The sequence below is a fragment of the Neomonachus schauinslandi genome, chromosome 9 (assembly GCF_002201575.2).
Source record: "Neomonachus schauinslandi chromosome 9, ASM220157v2, whole genome shotgun sequence".
Taxonomy (NCBI): Eukaryota; Metazoa; Chordata; class Mammalia; order Carnivora; family Phocidae; genus Neomonachus; species Neomonachus schauinslandi.
The window spans coordinates 336,966-351,905 of record NC_058411.1 but is presented as its reverse complement, the minus strand read 5'-3'; the positions used below and the strand labels follow the sequence as shown (position 1 = coordinate 351,905).

At 64.8% G+C, this 14,940-nt stretch overlaps 1 gene segment (V, D, J or C); it reads right to left on the bottom strand.

Moving 5' to 3' along the window:
* Positions 1-9,237: 9,237 nt before the first annotated feature.
* The window catches only part of LOC110582518, an 18,560-nt gene continuing 12,857 nt past the window's right edge, over positions 9,238-14,940 (bottom strand). The window contains 6 exon segments of the C gene segment in view: positions 9,238-9,450; positions 9,541-9,656; positions 12,260-12,592; positions 12,695-13,012; positions 13,281-13,625; positions 13,707-14,024. Of these exon segments, the coding sequence occupies positions 9,442-9,450; positions 9,541-9,656; positions 12,260-12,592; positions 12,695-13,012; positions 13,281-13,625; positions 13,707-14,024 (1,439 nt within the window).

Below are 14,940 nucleotides of genomic sequence, written 5' to 3'. Positions count from 1 at the left end.
CCTCTGTCCCCCGTGCCCAGGGTGGGGCTCGCGTCCCTCTGTCCCCCTGTGCCCAGGGTGAGGTAAGGTGGCCGACAATGTTCTCTTTGTAGGAGCCAGGTCACCAGCTGGACCTCTGTGAGTCCCCAGCTCTTTAGTGGCTTTAAATAAGCATGGTTTATAGAATGTATGTGGTGTTGTCTATTTGTTCCTGTGGGCCTGACAGTCCTTCCTCATCTCCTACATCCTAACTGGAGGCTCAGAAATCCCTTTGTTGTGGAGCAAGGCTGGGCTGAGGGGGACGGCTTGCAGCAAGAGACCAGCAGGGAGGGCACTGTGATTAGCAGGGGAGGGCCCGGGTGGGGCTGAGAGAAGCAGAAGGGCTGGAGGTCCGGGGCGCTGGAGAGCCCCCTGACTTCCGTTTGTGGGACCTGGGCGCATGCAGCCCTCCTGCGAGACGGGAAGCAGGACCAGGTTGGGGGGGTGTTATTTTACGGTGATCCTGCGGAGCACAAGTGTCCCCCAGTCATCGTGGCTGCCCGTGCGCCAGGCCTGTGCTGAGCATACTGCTGTTTGGGAACAAGGGGCTGTGCTGGGCTGAGACAGAGGACAGGCCTGCGGATGCAGGATGCGGGGAGCCTGGGGGTCCTGTGAGGAGAGCGAGCAGGACCCCCAGAAGCAAAGCCTCAGCTGCAGTGGAAGGAAGGAGGGTGCTCAGCTGCAGGGGGGACGCGGCTGAGACCCTGCTGAGCCGTGGAGGATGGGCTCATTCCAAGGGGCTGCGGTGGCCTAAACCGGGGGAGTGGTTCCAGCCGCCCCCACCTGGCTGGAGGAGGGGTCTAGGAGATACGGGCAGGGCCCCAGCTGCCTCCCTGAGCAGGCCCGCCTGCTCGGCTCAGCCCTTGGTGGGCTGGTGAGGGCTTTCTCCCCACTCGCTCCCGGGGGCCCTGGGGGCACGCCAGGCCCCTGGCGTCCTCTGCAGCGCATCCTGTCTCCAGAGTGTGTGACCCTGGCAGGTGGACGTACCTCTGCCCCTGCAGGAAGATGTGGCATGTTTGGGCTCTGGAGGCTCTGAGTCCACGCTTGGGGACGGGACGCACGGCTGCAGGTGCAGGGAGAGGGCTGGGCACTGGGGAGGCGTGGCCGTCCCCGCTCGCTCGCTCGCACGCCTCCATGTGCTCCTGCCCTGCTCCATACGTGCTCGCAGGGGCAGGTGCTGGGCGAGGCTTGGCTGAGCAGCCCGGCAACCGCAGGCATGGATGCCACGGTCCGGTGTGGGGAGCGCTGGGGCCAGGCCCCCTCGTCTGAGCTGAGCCCTGCCCGCTGGGCTGTCCCGCCTCTCCACTGCGGGACTCTGTGTGCTCCGGTGACCCAGAGTCTGCAGCTGGGGCTCGTGCATGACGCAGGCCAGTCTCCAGCCTTGACTGAGTCTGTCCAGGGCGCTCGTCTACCCTCACCTGTGACCTCAGACCTTGGAGAGGCCGGGTCTGTGCCTGGGGGCAGCTGGCGGTAGGACGGTGGAACCCAGAGGAGTGTCAGCGTGGACTTGGCCCTCAGGGGGCCCAGAGGAGGAGGATAAGCAGGGCCGGGAGGCTGCTCTGGGGGCCAGAGAACGCATACCCTGGGGGCATGAGCCGTGACAGGTGGCCCAGCGCAGGGGGCACCCAGCGGGAAAGGGGCAAGGCCAAGAAGACAGGCTGAGGAGAAAGGGTCCCCGCATAAGTAGGCAGACAGGGCCTGGCACCGGGACTTTGGGGGGGCCTGAGGGGGCAGAGGCAAGCGGGCCGGGGGCTGAGGAGCCGCCACCTCTCCGGGGCCCCCATGGGCTGCTGCCCAGCAGGCTGCCAGCACCGCCAGGCTATAGGGACAGAGTAGGGCCAGCGCTCTCATCGGTGGGGGGATGCCCAAGGCAGGGTCCGGGCTGTTGGCGGGGTGTCCCAGCTACGGAGCCTGGCACAGCCTTCCTGCATGCCCCCCACATTGCTGCCGTGGGCCTCCACTGGGCACTTCCCCCCCCCAGCAGCCGGCGCCCAGACCGCCTGCTGCCCCTGCACGAGCAGGAGGAGGACGGCATCCTGCTGCCTGCTTGGCCTAAGGTGTCCAGCACAGTCCCGCCAGGGCCTTGCCGGGCCAGGAGGGGGCTCTTGTCAGGGTGCTGCCCCGTGACGGGGTGGCAAGGGGGTCTGACAAGGGCCTCAGAGGGCACAGTAAGCCCTAAACTTCCACCATGAGCCCCAGCCTGGCGGGCCTCCGTGCCCTCCGCCCCGCAGGCGGCCTGCAGTCGGGGCCGTGGTGGGCCTGTGCTGGTCAGATGGCCCCGGGCACCGAGACCAGCTCCCACTTCTGGGCGTATCTGGCTCCTGAGGTGCTGGCTGTTCTCCCAGACCACTGGGGGGCCCGGGGCTTGGGGAGGCTCAGATGCCCCTGGAAGGCGGTGTCTGGGATGACCACCCTCCCCAGGGGCGGCCCCTGTTCTGCGCCCAGCGGTGCGGTGTATCTTGGTGGGAAACGGCTGTTCTTTGGGGCCTGGCGGGGGTGACAGCCGCCTCCCACCCGTCCTAGTCCAGCACGTGGTGTGTAGACATGAGGACAGACTTTGGGGCGACAGGTGTCGGGGCATCCAAAGCCCACCCCAGACGCCGAGCAGAGCCGAGCAGGCCCGGGTGGGGAGGTCCGGGTGGGCGGTGCAGCCCTTGGCCACAGCCCCAGGACCCAGCCGTTCAGCTCCTGGGGGGGCTGCCCCTCCGCCCCTGCCCCGCGCTGGGACGGGAGCCCTCAGGCCCGTGAATGACTCACCAGCGTCCAGGCTCCAGCTGGAGTTGAGCAGCTTCCGGGAGGCATCGTGCCTGACCACGCATGTGTAGGTGGCCGGGCCAGGGTCCTGGGCGGCGAGGACACGCAGGACGCTCCAGGTCTGGAACGTGCCGCTCCCAGGCTGGGCCGTGGGGCATGCGGTGGCAAACCCAGCAGGGTCCACCTCCCTCTGGCCCTGGAGCCAGGTGAGGAGGATGTCCGGGGGCGAGAAGCCAGACACCTCACACAGGAGCCAGGAGGCCACCTGGGGCACGGTCAGGGCGCGGACGGCGAGGCAGCAGGGCGCCGTGGCAGCTACGGGGAGAAGCCCGGTCATGCTGGGGCCACCTGAGGCTGGGCGAAGCTGGGCGGCCCGGGGGGCGGGTCCCCACCCCCTTGGTGTCTCCTTGTGGGAGGAGGGCTGGGCTGGGCAGGGGGTGCGCGTGCAGGGCCCCCAGCCACCCCGTGTCCTGGGCCCGGGAGCGGGCCTCACCGTGCCCTCCTGGTGCTGTGGGCGCCACCTGGGAAGGCGTGCTGGGCTGGCTCAGCGTGCAGGAGAGGCTGGGAGGGTGGGTGTGGTTCCCGCAGCCTGCCAGAGGACCGCGACCTCGGTCAGCAGGCATGGTCAGCGGGGGCCCTCGGGCAGCTGGGGATCAGCCTGGGGGTGGTGCTGTGGGCAGTGCCAGGCCCAGGTCTGCCACACGCCCCGTGCAGAGCCCCCTTTGTTGCTTCCTGGCCTCCCGCTGCCGGGCTGGGGGCTCGCGGGGCAGGACTTCCCCAGGTTCCCCAGGTTCCCCAGTCCCTCCTCCTCCCACTCTGTGCCCCAAGGAACTGGCCTCTGAGCATGGTGTCCACTGGGCTTCCTGGCTCCGTGGCTTGCGTCAGGGTGTGGCTGGTGGAGGGCACTGCGGGGAGAAGAGGGGGTGCGACCGGCAGGACTTATCGTCAGGGCCGTGGCCTCCCTGGGCCCCTCAGCCTTCCTGCTCTCTGGGGTCCGGAGACCTACCCGCACCCGCTGCTGGCCCCTCGCCAGGGCTCCTGCGGGGTCATCCTGCCACAGTACCCTCTACGGTTAGGGTGAGGGCAGCCAGGACGTTATCGGGCCTTAGGTTTGGGACAGACTAGGTGCCCGCAAGTTTGTTCTGTAAAGGGCCAGATAGTAAATACTTAGGCTTTGCAGTTACATGGGGCTCCTGGGTCTCCGTTCCCCGCCCCCTCCCGCCACATCCAGCTAAAACAGCATTCCCGGCTTGTAGGAAACAGCTCCGGGCTGTGGCCCGTGTGGCCCTCTGGGGTGCAGAGAGCTGGCCTGTTCGGAGGGCTGGGCTCGTGGGGTTGGCGCGGCCCAGTCTGCCCCACGGAGCTCATCTTCCCCTGGAGGCCCACACAGCCTGCCTGCAGGGTCTCCCCGGAGCTCTGCCTGGGCCCGGCTCCCAGTCAGCTGGTGCACGTGCCCTGCATGGACTGGGTCCGGCAAGTACCCCTGCCCCAGGTCAGGGTGGCATTCGGCATCCTCTCCTTGCTGCCCGGTCCCCTCCGGGTCTGACCGGGCCGTGCTGAGCCGGGGCACTGGTGTTCGGAGATGGGGCGGTCACAGGTGCGGCGGGCGGTGGAGGGCCCACGGAGGGGCCACAGCTGACCACAGCCCCTGCCCCTCGTGTGGGCCTCACCAACGCCCCAGAGGGCTGGTGCTGGGGCTGCCCTTCCCTGTCTGCGAACACAGCTTGCTGCCCCACTCGGAGGAGCGAGCACCGGGCCGTCCCTGAGGGGCAGGCAGGGCGGCTGTGACCCCACGTGGCCCTCGGACAGGCAGCCGGCTGGGGGTCACCTGCTGCAGGGACCCCTGGGTCCACTGTCCCGGCTCCTGAGCCTTCGGTGGCGTGCTCTGTAACAGTCACGGGGCCAGTTTCCGCCCGGCTGGCCACGTCGTCCACGTGTGCCCACGTGGGGCTCCGGGACAGGCTCACGTCTGAGGCCTAGGGCGTCCCGCCCCGTGCACTGTGCTCTCTGCAGGTGTCGGGGGGTCTCCTATTCACAAGGGGCCTGAGGGGGCGTCTGCTGGTGGCAAACCCAGCAGGGTTTGTCCCCTGCCGTGCGGTCGGTGCTCCGTGCGCACCTCCTCAGTGCCTGCCCTTCCCGACCAGAGAAGTCAGGGAGGGCTGCCTGAAGGAGTCAGCCCAAGGGACAGAAGGCAGGAGTGGGCGTGCTGGGGTGGGGGTCCTCACCTGGGACCCTGGCAGTGCTGGGGGCTCTGGTGGGGTCCTCTGGCAGGGACGGCCTGCGAGTCGACCAGGAGGTCCTCGCTTCCCAGGACGCTGAAACCGGAGGGAGAGTCGGGGGATCAGACGGTGCATGCACGGTGGCTGGGAGGACGGAGGATGGCGGGAGGGAGGTGCCAGCCGGCTGCACGGTGCGGACTGGGCCACGGGAGGCCCCACACGCGGCCACAGACTCTGTCTTGCATGCTGGGCCCAGCTGCCCGGTCGTCCTCGGGGTGCAAGGAGCGGGAGACCCTAGAGGCCGTCCCGGGGGCCTGGGGACCACCCACCTGGCCACTGGATGTCCTTCCGCAGCTCGTTGCTGGGGGGGCGCCCCCCCCTGACGGTGGCTCTGCAGTGGTGTGGGCCCGGCTTCCAGCTGGCCATCAGGACGGACAGCCGAGTGTGCCCTTGCCCCAGCACGGTCAGGGGGGTCTCCTGCCTCTGGTCCTGCGCCCCGGGGCTCAAGCTGACCTGCACCGACTCTACGGAGAGCCCTTGTGCCAAGCAGGCCAGGCCTATGAGGTCGCCTTCATTCGGGGCTTCACATCCTGAGACCAAGGGGAACAGATCCGGTGTCTTGGAGTCTGGAAGGCAGACGGGGGTTGTGAGGCTGGGGCCGCGGAGGGAGGGTGCAGGGTGCGGGGGGACAATGAAGGGTGCTCCCCCTGCTGCAGAGCCCTTGCTGCCCTGGTGGCGGGCCCTGGGGCCCTGTGTCCCCCCCAGGCCTCCGGATGCTGGCCCTGGGCCGTCCCGCAGGAGGCCTGGGTCCCCTTTGCCTGCAGAGGGGCCTGTGGCTGGACTTCGGTGCGGTTCCGGGACGAGCGGGTGGGAGCAGATGCAGCCGGACCGTCCCCAGTGCCTGCCCCCGGGGCTCTGCGGCTTGGGGTCCAGGCCCATGAGTGCTTTGTTTTCACGGGAGGCCTTCGGCCATGCCTGGGCTGGGGTGCAGGCCGCCCTGCAGTGTCTGGGCCCATGGGGCTGTCACTCATGGACCCTGGGCCCGGGGGGAGGCAGGGCCCTGAATGAGATTCCCTGGCGGGCCGGCTCCAGTCCCCTTGTCCTCTCCCTGGGGGCCTGGCTGGGCAAGGGCGGCCGAGGGAGTGCGGGGTCCCTGCCTTTGTCCCTGACGGCCCCGCCGCCATCGTCTGTGGCCCCCGCTCTGGGCCAAGCCCCTGGGCACCACGCTGCCATTGCTCAGACGTGCCCGTTCTCCAGCCGGCCAGCCGGGCCGCTGTGGCCGCTGCATGGGCCCCCTGGGGCAGGACCCACCTGTGTGCTCTCCCAAGCACCTGGCCAGCCTGCCCCTGCCTTTTCCTGGGCTTCCCCGGCAGGACTATCTCCCACCCACGTCCCGGGGGCCCCCACTGCCCGCACAGTGTCCCTGGGTTCCCTCACCGTGCGGGAGACGCCAGGCGTGGGTGGGCTTGTGGGCCCAACTGCGTCCTAACCCCCATGCCTCAGAACGGGACCTCACTTGGAGATAAGGCGCTAGGGGGTGAATTAATAATTCAATGAGGTCATAGTGCCAGAGGGTGGGCTCCAAACCCAGTATGCCCGTCCTTGCGAAAGGGGACACACGTGCTGTGTGCAGATGAGCTGGGGGTCGGAGGGACGCGCGGCAGGAAGACCAAGGGTCGCCCACGGCCGGCAGCCGCCACGCTGCGGAGGCGCGAACCCCCTCACCGCCCCAGCGGCAGCCTACACCCCCCACCCCGATCTCGGGCTCCCAGACCCCAGAACGGAGGAAAAATGTATGTGGTTCCGGCGCCCGCAGGAAACAAAAGCCGATTTTGGAAGCAGAGTGGAGTGAGCTGCAACAAACAGCTAGAAACGTGGACGTGGCTTTGGAACCGGCTGACCGGCAGAGGCTGGTGTTGGAGGGACACGTCAGAAACAGCCAAATTGAGGCGCCTGGTGGCTCAGTTGGTTGAGCGACTGCCTTCGGCTCAGGTCATGATCCTGGAGTTCCGGGATCGAGTCCCGCATCAGGCTCCCTGCTTGGCGGGGAGTCTGCTTCTCTCTCTGACCCTCCTCCCTCTCATGCTCTCTGTCTCTCATTCTCTCTCTCTCAAATAAATAAATAAAATCTTTAAAAAAAAAAAAAAAAGAAACAGCCAAATTGTCCTGAAGACTGTTGGTGGAATTCGGTGGGAAGGGTGACTCTGCCGAGGACGCGGAATGGGGGAGCTGGGCCGCCGGCGTGTCTGGGCTCGGAGAGCGCCGGCCGGGGGCACTTGGCTGAGGAGCCGTCCACGCACAGTGTAGACGGCCCGGCCCTGCTCGCCGCTGCCGGGAACGTGCAAGGCGGCTGCACACGGAGCCACAGCTAGGAGCCTTGGGAAGGTCTCTGCGGGTCTGGCCAGGCGCCTCCCGCGGCGGATGGCGCGTGTGGTCCCAGCAAGCGTCAGAGAGGAACCAGGAGCAGCCATGCGGTTCCCCAGGAAAGGCCCCTGGAGGTGGACTCGTCCCAGGAACTGCCTGGGATGCCAACAAGGTTTCTGAGAATCTCACGTAAACGCGCCTGCCCGACGGAAGCAGAGGGCAGCTCGCGCTGAGACGGAGCCGCGGACGCAGAGGCCGGCGGGGCTGCCAAGGGGGGCGCAGAGGACCCAGGCCTCGGGCGCCAGCTCGGAGGACAGAGCCTGGGGCCAGGCGGATTCTTCCGGAGCCTTAGCACCTAATGGGGAGCCCTGCCGGAACTGGCCTCTCTTGCTTCGGGTCCCTGCCTGCCGGGACGGGCCCGTCCACCCTGCACCCCAGGCTCAGTCACACGCATGTCTTGCCTCTTCCCAATTCAGCTGATTTTGGACACAGGGTTGCTGCTCAGTGGGGTGATTTTGGGAGTTGTTCAGCAAAGTGTTTTGCTTGGGAAAAGGACACGAGTTTTGGGGGCCGGGGGTGGACGGTTATGGCTTAGATTGTGAGCCCCGGTTTATGTACTGAAATCCTGCCGCCCCAGTGCCCCAGAATGGGCCCTTGTTTGGGAACAGGATCGTGGAGGCTGAGACCCTGATCCCACCCGACCGATGTCCTTATCAAAGGGGGGGTCTGGAACATGCGCACGGGGGCAGACAGCGCGGAGATGGCACCTCCAAGCCCGGGGACGCCAAAGATGGCGGCAGCCACCAGAAGGCCACCTGGAACGGACTCTCCCTCGCGGCCCGGGGGCCCGGCCCTGCCGACACCCCCATGGGACACCTGATGTCTAGACGATTGAATTTCTGTCATGCAAGCCCCCTGTCAGGGGTCCTTGGGCACAAACGCAGCGCAGGGGCCATCTTGAGCTGACAGCCCCCCTCCCCACGGGCACAAGAGCCCCCAGCCGCGGCCCGCACCTCGTTGGACCCCCCTCAGCCTGTGAGGTTGGGCCGGGGGGGTGGTCCATGTAACCAAAACGAAGCCAGAGCCTCGAAGTGCCCCCCCCCCGGAGCGCACACAGGGGACAGGTGTCCCGGGGACCCGCGAGCTGCCGGCCCCAACCCCTCAGCTGTGTGGGGTCTGTGCCTCCCCTCTCTGCCCTCCCCTGCCACCCTCCAGACCTTCGCTGCCACCACTTCATGGCCTGGGGGTCCCTCCGGCCGTCTGCACGGTGGCCGGGCAAGCCCCCCACACGGGTCCCGCACCCTGTTTGCCGCGGTCCGCCTCCGCCATGGCTCCCGGGCCTGGCACCGCCTGCCCTTCCCGTGCAGTGATGTGGACGCGCAGAGCCGTCCCCCCCGCGCCGCTCCCCAGCAGGTACTCTCCTCACCGGTTCCCCAGAAACTCCTGCTGCCGTCCACACAGCGGTCAGGGCGCAGTCCAACGGCAGGGTCAGCCCCCTGTGCTCCTGCCGGTCTCAGTCCCACACACCCCAGGCACCACGAAGCGTGGGACAAGCCCGTTGGGCGGCCGGGCCGGCCGGGGATGGAGACGGGGACCGTGCATCGTGCGGTTGCACACAAACCCCCCGAGGCCCAAGCCTGGCTCCTGGGTCCCGCCGTGTCCGGGAGGTCAGGCCTGGGACTGTGCCCCGCTCGGCTGCGTCCTTCAGCAGATGGGATGTGCCCGAGACCCTGGGTCCCACCACCGGGCCCCCTTTGCCGGCACGTCCTCTGGCGGGCTTGTGTGCAGACGGACCTCCCTTTCCCACAGGCCCTTGACACACACTCGACACACCGGGAGTGCACTTTGGGACAAAAAGCCTGCACAAGCAAGCAGTTTTTTAAGATAAAATATACGTGTTTATTTGAAGGTGACATGCGTGTACATTGCAAAACAATGCTCGGAGCGGACTCGAAGACACGCGGCCGCGTCTTGGAGCTGGAAGCAGGAGGGGGCGACATGGGGCAGATCTGAGGACCAGCTGACGGGCTCCGTGGGCTGCCCCCTGGGTCCACGTCCCGGGCCTCTGATGTTCTTGGCTGGCCGGTCATTTCACCTGCAGATGACAGATGGCGTGAGCTGTGTTCCCGCTGCCCTGGGCCGTGTGTGCCTCCCCACCCGCCCCCTGTGCCAGCCCTGCGGCTACCTTGAACAGAGTCACTGTTGTGCTATAGAAGACGCTGAGGAGGAAGAGGACGATGAAGGTGGACGCCATGGTGTTCAGGTTCTCGAAGCCTTCCTCATCGGCACTCACCTCCCCCCCTGCAGGGAACACAGCACAGAGGGGTCAGGCCGCCCTGCAGCAAGGCCTGGCCCCAGAGCCGCCCTTGGGCCTCGGCTGTGCTGCCCCCGGGGGGCCAAGGGTGCGCGTGACTCCCAGCCCCACAGTCTCCTCCTCTGCACCCGCCTTGTGGGGCCCAGGGCTCCTGGGCTGGGTTGGGAAGCGTCTAAGCCAGGCGCTAGCTGGGCCTTGGCAGCCTGAGGCAGAGGGTGAGGTAGAGGCCGAACGTGGCCAAAGCAGAGCAGGGGTGACCCCGAGCACCTTGTGTGGGAGCCATGGGGTGGCAGAGAGCGCAGCAGAACAACACAGACACAGGGATGTGGCCGGGCTGGAGCGGGGCAGGGCCGCACGGCCAGGGCCGCCTGGAGAGAGGCAGGGAGCAGGGCCTTCTGCCGGCTGCGGTCTGGGGTGTGGGTGTGCCCCTGACCACTGAGACAAGCGAGGCTGGCACGTGTCTGGGCCCGAGGGGAACCTCCTTGATTCCTAGTGAGATTCCTGCCGTCTTTCCGTTTCAGAGTGCATGGCTGGTGGGAGAGCCCTTGTGGGGCCCTGGCCGCTGTCTGCCCTGCCAGTCCTCGAGGGCCAAGGGCTCAGATAGAACCCTGAGGCTCCATGGAGGGTGACACTGGGGTGGACAGGCTGAGGACTTTCAGGTGGGTCTGCAGCCCTGCATAACTGGCCCCTTTGGGGCATCTGGAGCTCAGGTTCCCAAGGGCCTGGGGTGCACAGAGGGTCTTGGGGCAGCCCAGAGGGGCCGTGCTGCCTGTGGCTGTTGGCAGAGGAGATCCCACTTGGGCCGCTGCTCCTCTCTGCCCACCAGGTCTGTACTCCCTCACTCCTGCCTCATCTTCCACCATTTCCAGGGCTGGGTGTTTGCAGGGGCTCTCCACTCAGATCAGGCTCTCTGCAGCCTACCCTTGCAAGGAGGAGCCTCCAGGAACAGCTTCTCTGCCTCTGGGGCCGATGTCCAGGCACTGCCTGCTCTGTCAGCATGGGCCCAGCCCCATTCACCTGTGGGCACTGCTGCCTTCAAGAGCCTGGGCACGGGCAGGGGCTTCCCTTGGCTCCAGGCCCGGGAATGGTGGCCATGGTCAGAATCCGGACCTCCAAGCAGAGACAGAGGGACAAGCAGAGCTTGGGCACAAAGCCCCGCAGAAAGTGACACGACTGGACAGGGCAGAAGTTCCTGCCAGAGGCACTGAGGGACCACGAGTGTGTGGGGGCTGGCACCGTGTGTGTGTGTGTGTGCATGTGTCTGTATGTGTCCACATGTGGGTATGCTTGCACATGTGTGTGCATGTGTATGTGTGAGCATGTGTCTGTAGGTGTCCGTGTGTGGGTTGTGCACATGTGTGTATATGTCCATGTGTGGGTGTATGCACACGTGTGCATGTGTGTCCATGTGTGCACGTGTCTGTATGTGTCCACATGTGTGTCTGTGTCTGTGTGTGTGCATGTGTGTATACGTGTGCATCTGTCTGTATGCATCCACGTGTGTGGGTGTGTGCACGTGTGTGTGCATGTGTGTCCATGTGTGCACGTGTCTGTATATGTCCACGTGTGTGTGTGCATATGTCTGTAACTGTGTGCATATGTGTATCCGTGTGCATCTGTCTGTATGCGTCCACTTGTGTGGGTGTGTGTGCATGTGTGTCCGTGTGTGCATGTGTCTGTATGTGTCCACGTGTGTGCATGTGTGTATACGTGTGCATCTGTATGCGTCCACGTGTGTGTGTGCACGTGTGTGTGCATGTGTGTCCGTGTGTGCACGTGTATGTGTCCACGTGTGTGTGTGTCTGTGACTGTGTGTGCATGTGTGTATACGTGTGCATCTGTCTTATGCGTCCACGTGTGTGGGTGTGTGTGCACGTGTGTGTGCATGTGCGTCCGTGTGTGCACGTGTCTGTATGTGTCCACGTGTGTGTGTCTGTGTCTGTGACTGTGTGTGCATGTGTGTATACGTGTGCATCTGTCTGTATGCGTCCACGTGTGTGGGTGTGTGCACGTGTGTGTGCATGTGTGTCCATGTGTGCATGTATCTGTGTCCATGTGTGTGTGTGTCTGTGTCTGTGACTGTGTGTGCATGTGTGTGTGTGTCCATACACACATGTCTCTGTGTGTATCCGTGTGTCTAATGCAGCTGCATCCATGTCTGCATCCATGTGTGTGCACACGTGTGCACACATGTGTGTATGTGTTGCACACTCACGTGGCCGTGGGAGCAGCTACAGGAGCGGTGAGCATGGGCTTGGTCTGCAAGGAGCACAGGGACTTCCAGAGGCTGGGTGGGGGCAGGGATGGGCGTGGAGGGTGGTCTGGGGGTGGGTACAGCATAGCCACGGCCCCGGCAGGCGAGAGCATCGCTTACTCAGGACGAGTGTCTTTTGAATGGATGTTTTTATTTCTAATTTTGATAAAATGCCACATGTCACCCCATTGGCGAGGTTAGTTTGTACACACGCACACACAGCGATGGGTCAGCCAGGGGCTGCGGGGCCCACCGGAGGGCGGCAGCCCGGTGGTCAGTAGCAGGTGCTGGCTGTGTCAGACAAGACCAGGGACACATTGTACAGGGTGGGTTTACCGGTGGACTTGTCCACGCTCCTCTCGGTCACCATGTGGGGCAGGGCCTCATGGCCTACAACACAGGTGTAGGTCTCCCCAGCGCTCCAGTCCTCCTCGCTCACGGTCAGGGTGCTGTGGACAAAGTAGAGGCCGTGGGCTTGCGGCTCGGGCGTCGGGGCGCTGGTCACGTAGCTGTCGGGGGACATGGGCTGCCCCTTCTGCAGCCACTGCACAAACACGTCTGGGGGAGAGAAGCCCTTCACCAGGCAGGTGACCGAGGCTGACTCCCGCAGGCTGAGCTGCTCCCGGCTTGGTGGCAGGACATACACAGCTGGCATGTGCTTGGCAACCTCTGTGGGAGGAAAGACAATGGTGAGCTCAGGCCGGGGGCCACTGGGGAGAGACCCCCAGAGGCCCTGGAGAGTCCTGGAGCAGAGGAGGCGCGGGCCCCTACCCTTGGGCCTGGAGATGGTCTTCTTCAGAGGCGAGGGCAGATCCGTGTGGGTGACCGTGCAGGTGAACTGTTCTCCTGACTCCCAGTCCTCCACACAAACCGTGGCCTCCCCCGTGGCACTGAAGGTGATGTTGGGGTGGCTCTCAGAGATGTTGGTGTGGGTTTTCAGAGGCTCGCCATTCTGGCGGGTCCAGGAGATGGTCAGGCTGTCGTAGGTGGCCAGGTCTGTGACCAGGCAGGACAGCTTGGCCGACTTGGTGAGGAAGATGCTAGCAAAGGAGGGGGGGATGGTGAAGATGCTGATGCTGACGGTTGGATCTAGATCAGGAGAGAGTTTGTGTCAGTGACCGGTTGGATGTGAAATCAGGCGGAGGTGGAGATTTTCCCCAAAGAACATAGGCTGAATTCACACCGAGCCTTCCTGAGCCCCAAGGACCCACTGGAGGGGCATGCTGGGCCCCCACCTCCCTGCCCTTGGCCACTCCGGGAAGCCAAGGCTCAGGGAGCTGCTGGCCTGAGTGGAACCCCATGGTGTACGTGAGGGACCCCCACCCTGAGGGGCTGCACTAGGGGCCAGAGCACTCACTGGGGGTGCACGTGGAGGACACGTTCTTCTCGGAGATCACTCCGTTGTGCTCCACTTGGCAGGTGAACACGCTCTGGCTGAGCCAGGCACTCTCGGTGATGGTCAGCATGCTGAGGACCCTGTAGGTCACAGCCCCGGACACTTTGTCCTCAGCCTCCACCTTGCCGGTGTCGATGCCAGACTCGATCTGCTTTCCATCATGAAACCAGGACACGGAGATCTGCTTGGGGCTGAAACCTCTGGCCTGGCAGAGGAGTTGGGACGTGCGCTGGCTGTTGCCAGAGAAGGCATCGCGGGGCGGGATGAAGACAGTCACGTTGGGGGACAGCTCTCCATTCTTCCCTGCTGGGAGGGGACAAGGTGTCAGTCAGCTCACGTGGCCTCACCCTGCCCACATGGCCATGGGTAGGAGGGCCTGGCTCTCACCTGGGAAGGGCACTTCCACAGATTTGTCACCATTGGGGTGTTTGACCTTGCATGTGAGGTACTCATCAGAGCCCTGCAGGATGTCCATGGAGGGCAGGAACACCTGGGAGGTAGCCACGTACTTGCCCTCTCTCAGAACCGAAGGGAAATTCTTGATGTCCTGGTTGCCGACCTCACTGCTGTTCTGATAGTTCCAGGAGAAGGTGATGGAGTTGGGCAGGAAATCCCGGGCCAGGCAGCCCATGGCCACCAGGGTCTCATCAGACGGGAAGCTCTCACAGGTGATGAGGGGGAAGAGGTTTGGAGGGGACGGGTTCTCTGAGGACCAGAGAGGGACAGGAGTTGAGTGACAAGGTGTCTTCTTCCCATGCTCTGCCAGGCAGGCCTGAGCCAGCCCCGTGGCCCCCTCACCCCACTGCCACAAGGGCTGGCCTCACGGCCTCCCCAGCCTGGACCAACAGTGCAGCGGGCGGCTGGGCGGAGGCCGAGTCTAGCTGGGAAAGGGAGGCGCAGCAGCCCTCACCCAGCCGCAAAAGCCCAGCTCTGCACTTGTGAGAAGCTGGGGAAAGATGTGGCCTTGTGCCTTATCCTCGAGCACTCTGGTACCCTGGCTCCCAGCTCAGGATGGCTCGGCCAGTGCTGCCTTCCCTCTGAGACACCGGAGCCAGACTGGTAGGCTCAGCTGCAAGCCCCATGAGCTGTCTGTGACACAGTTTGAGGGCATCAAGAGGAGCCCCCCAGCCAGACCCCCAGCCCTGGCCTGTGTGTCTAGGGTCAGTGGACAGTATGTATGTGAAGAGTCAGACCATGCAGACTCCCCTTGGCCTGTTCTTAGCACAACCGGGTCATTAAAGTCAGACCAATGTTAGTCAGGACAGCCCAGCAAGGCCAGCTCAGCCCAGCTAGAACTAAATGGCCCAATGCAGGTGAATCTAGCCCAAACTAGGACATCAAACACCTCTGAGCCAAGTTAGCTCAGCCAGTCCATTTCTGCTGGATAGCTCAGTGACCCTGGCTAATCAGCTCAATGTACCAAGCCTAGCCCAACTCAGCCCAATTCAGTGCAGCCCAGCCTAGCCCAGCTCAGCTCAGCTCACCCGAGCCTACCTCAGCCCAATTCAGCTCAGCCCAGCTCACCCAGGCCAGCTCAGCCCAGCCTGGTTCAGCCTAGCCCAGATCACCCAGCCCAGCCCAGATCAGCCCGGTTCAGCTCAGCCCAGCCCAGCCCAGCCCA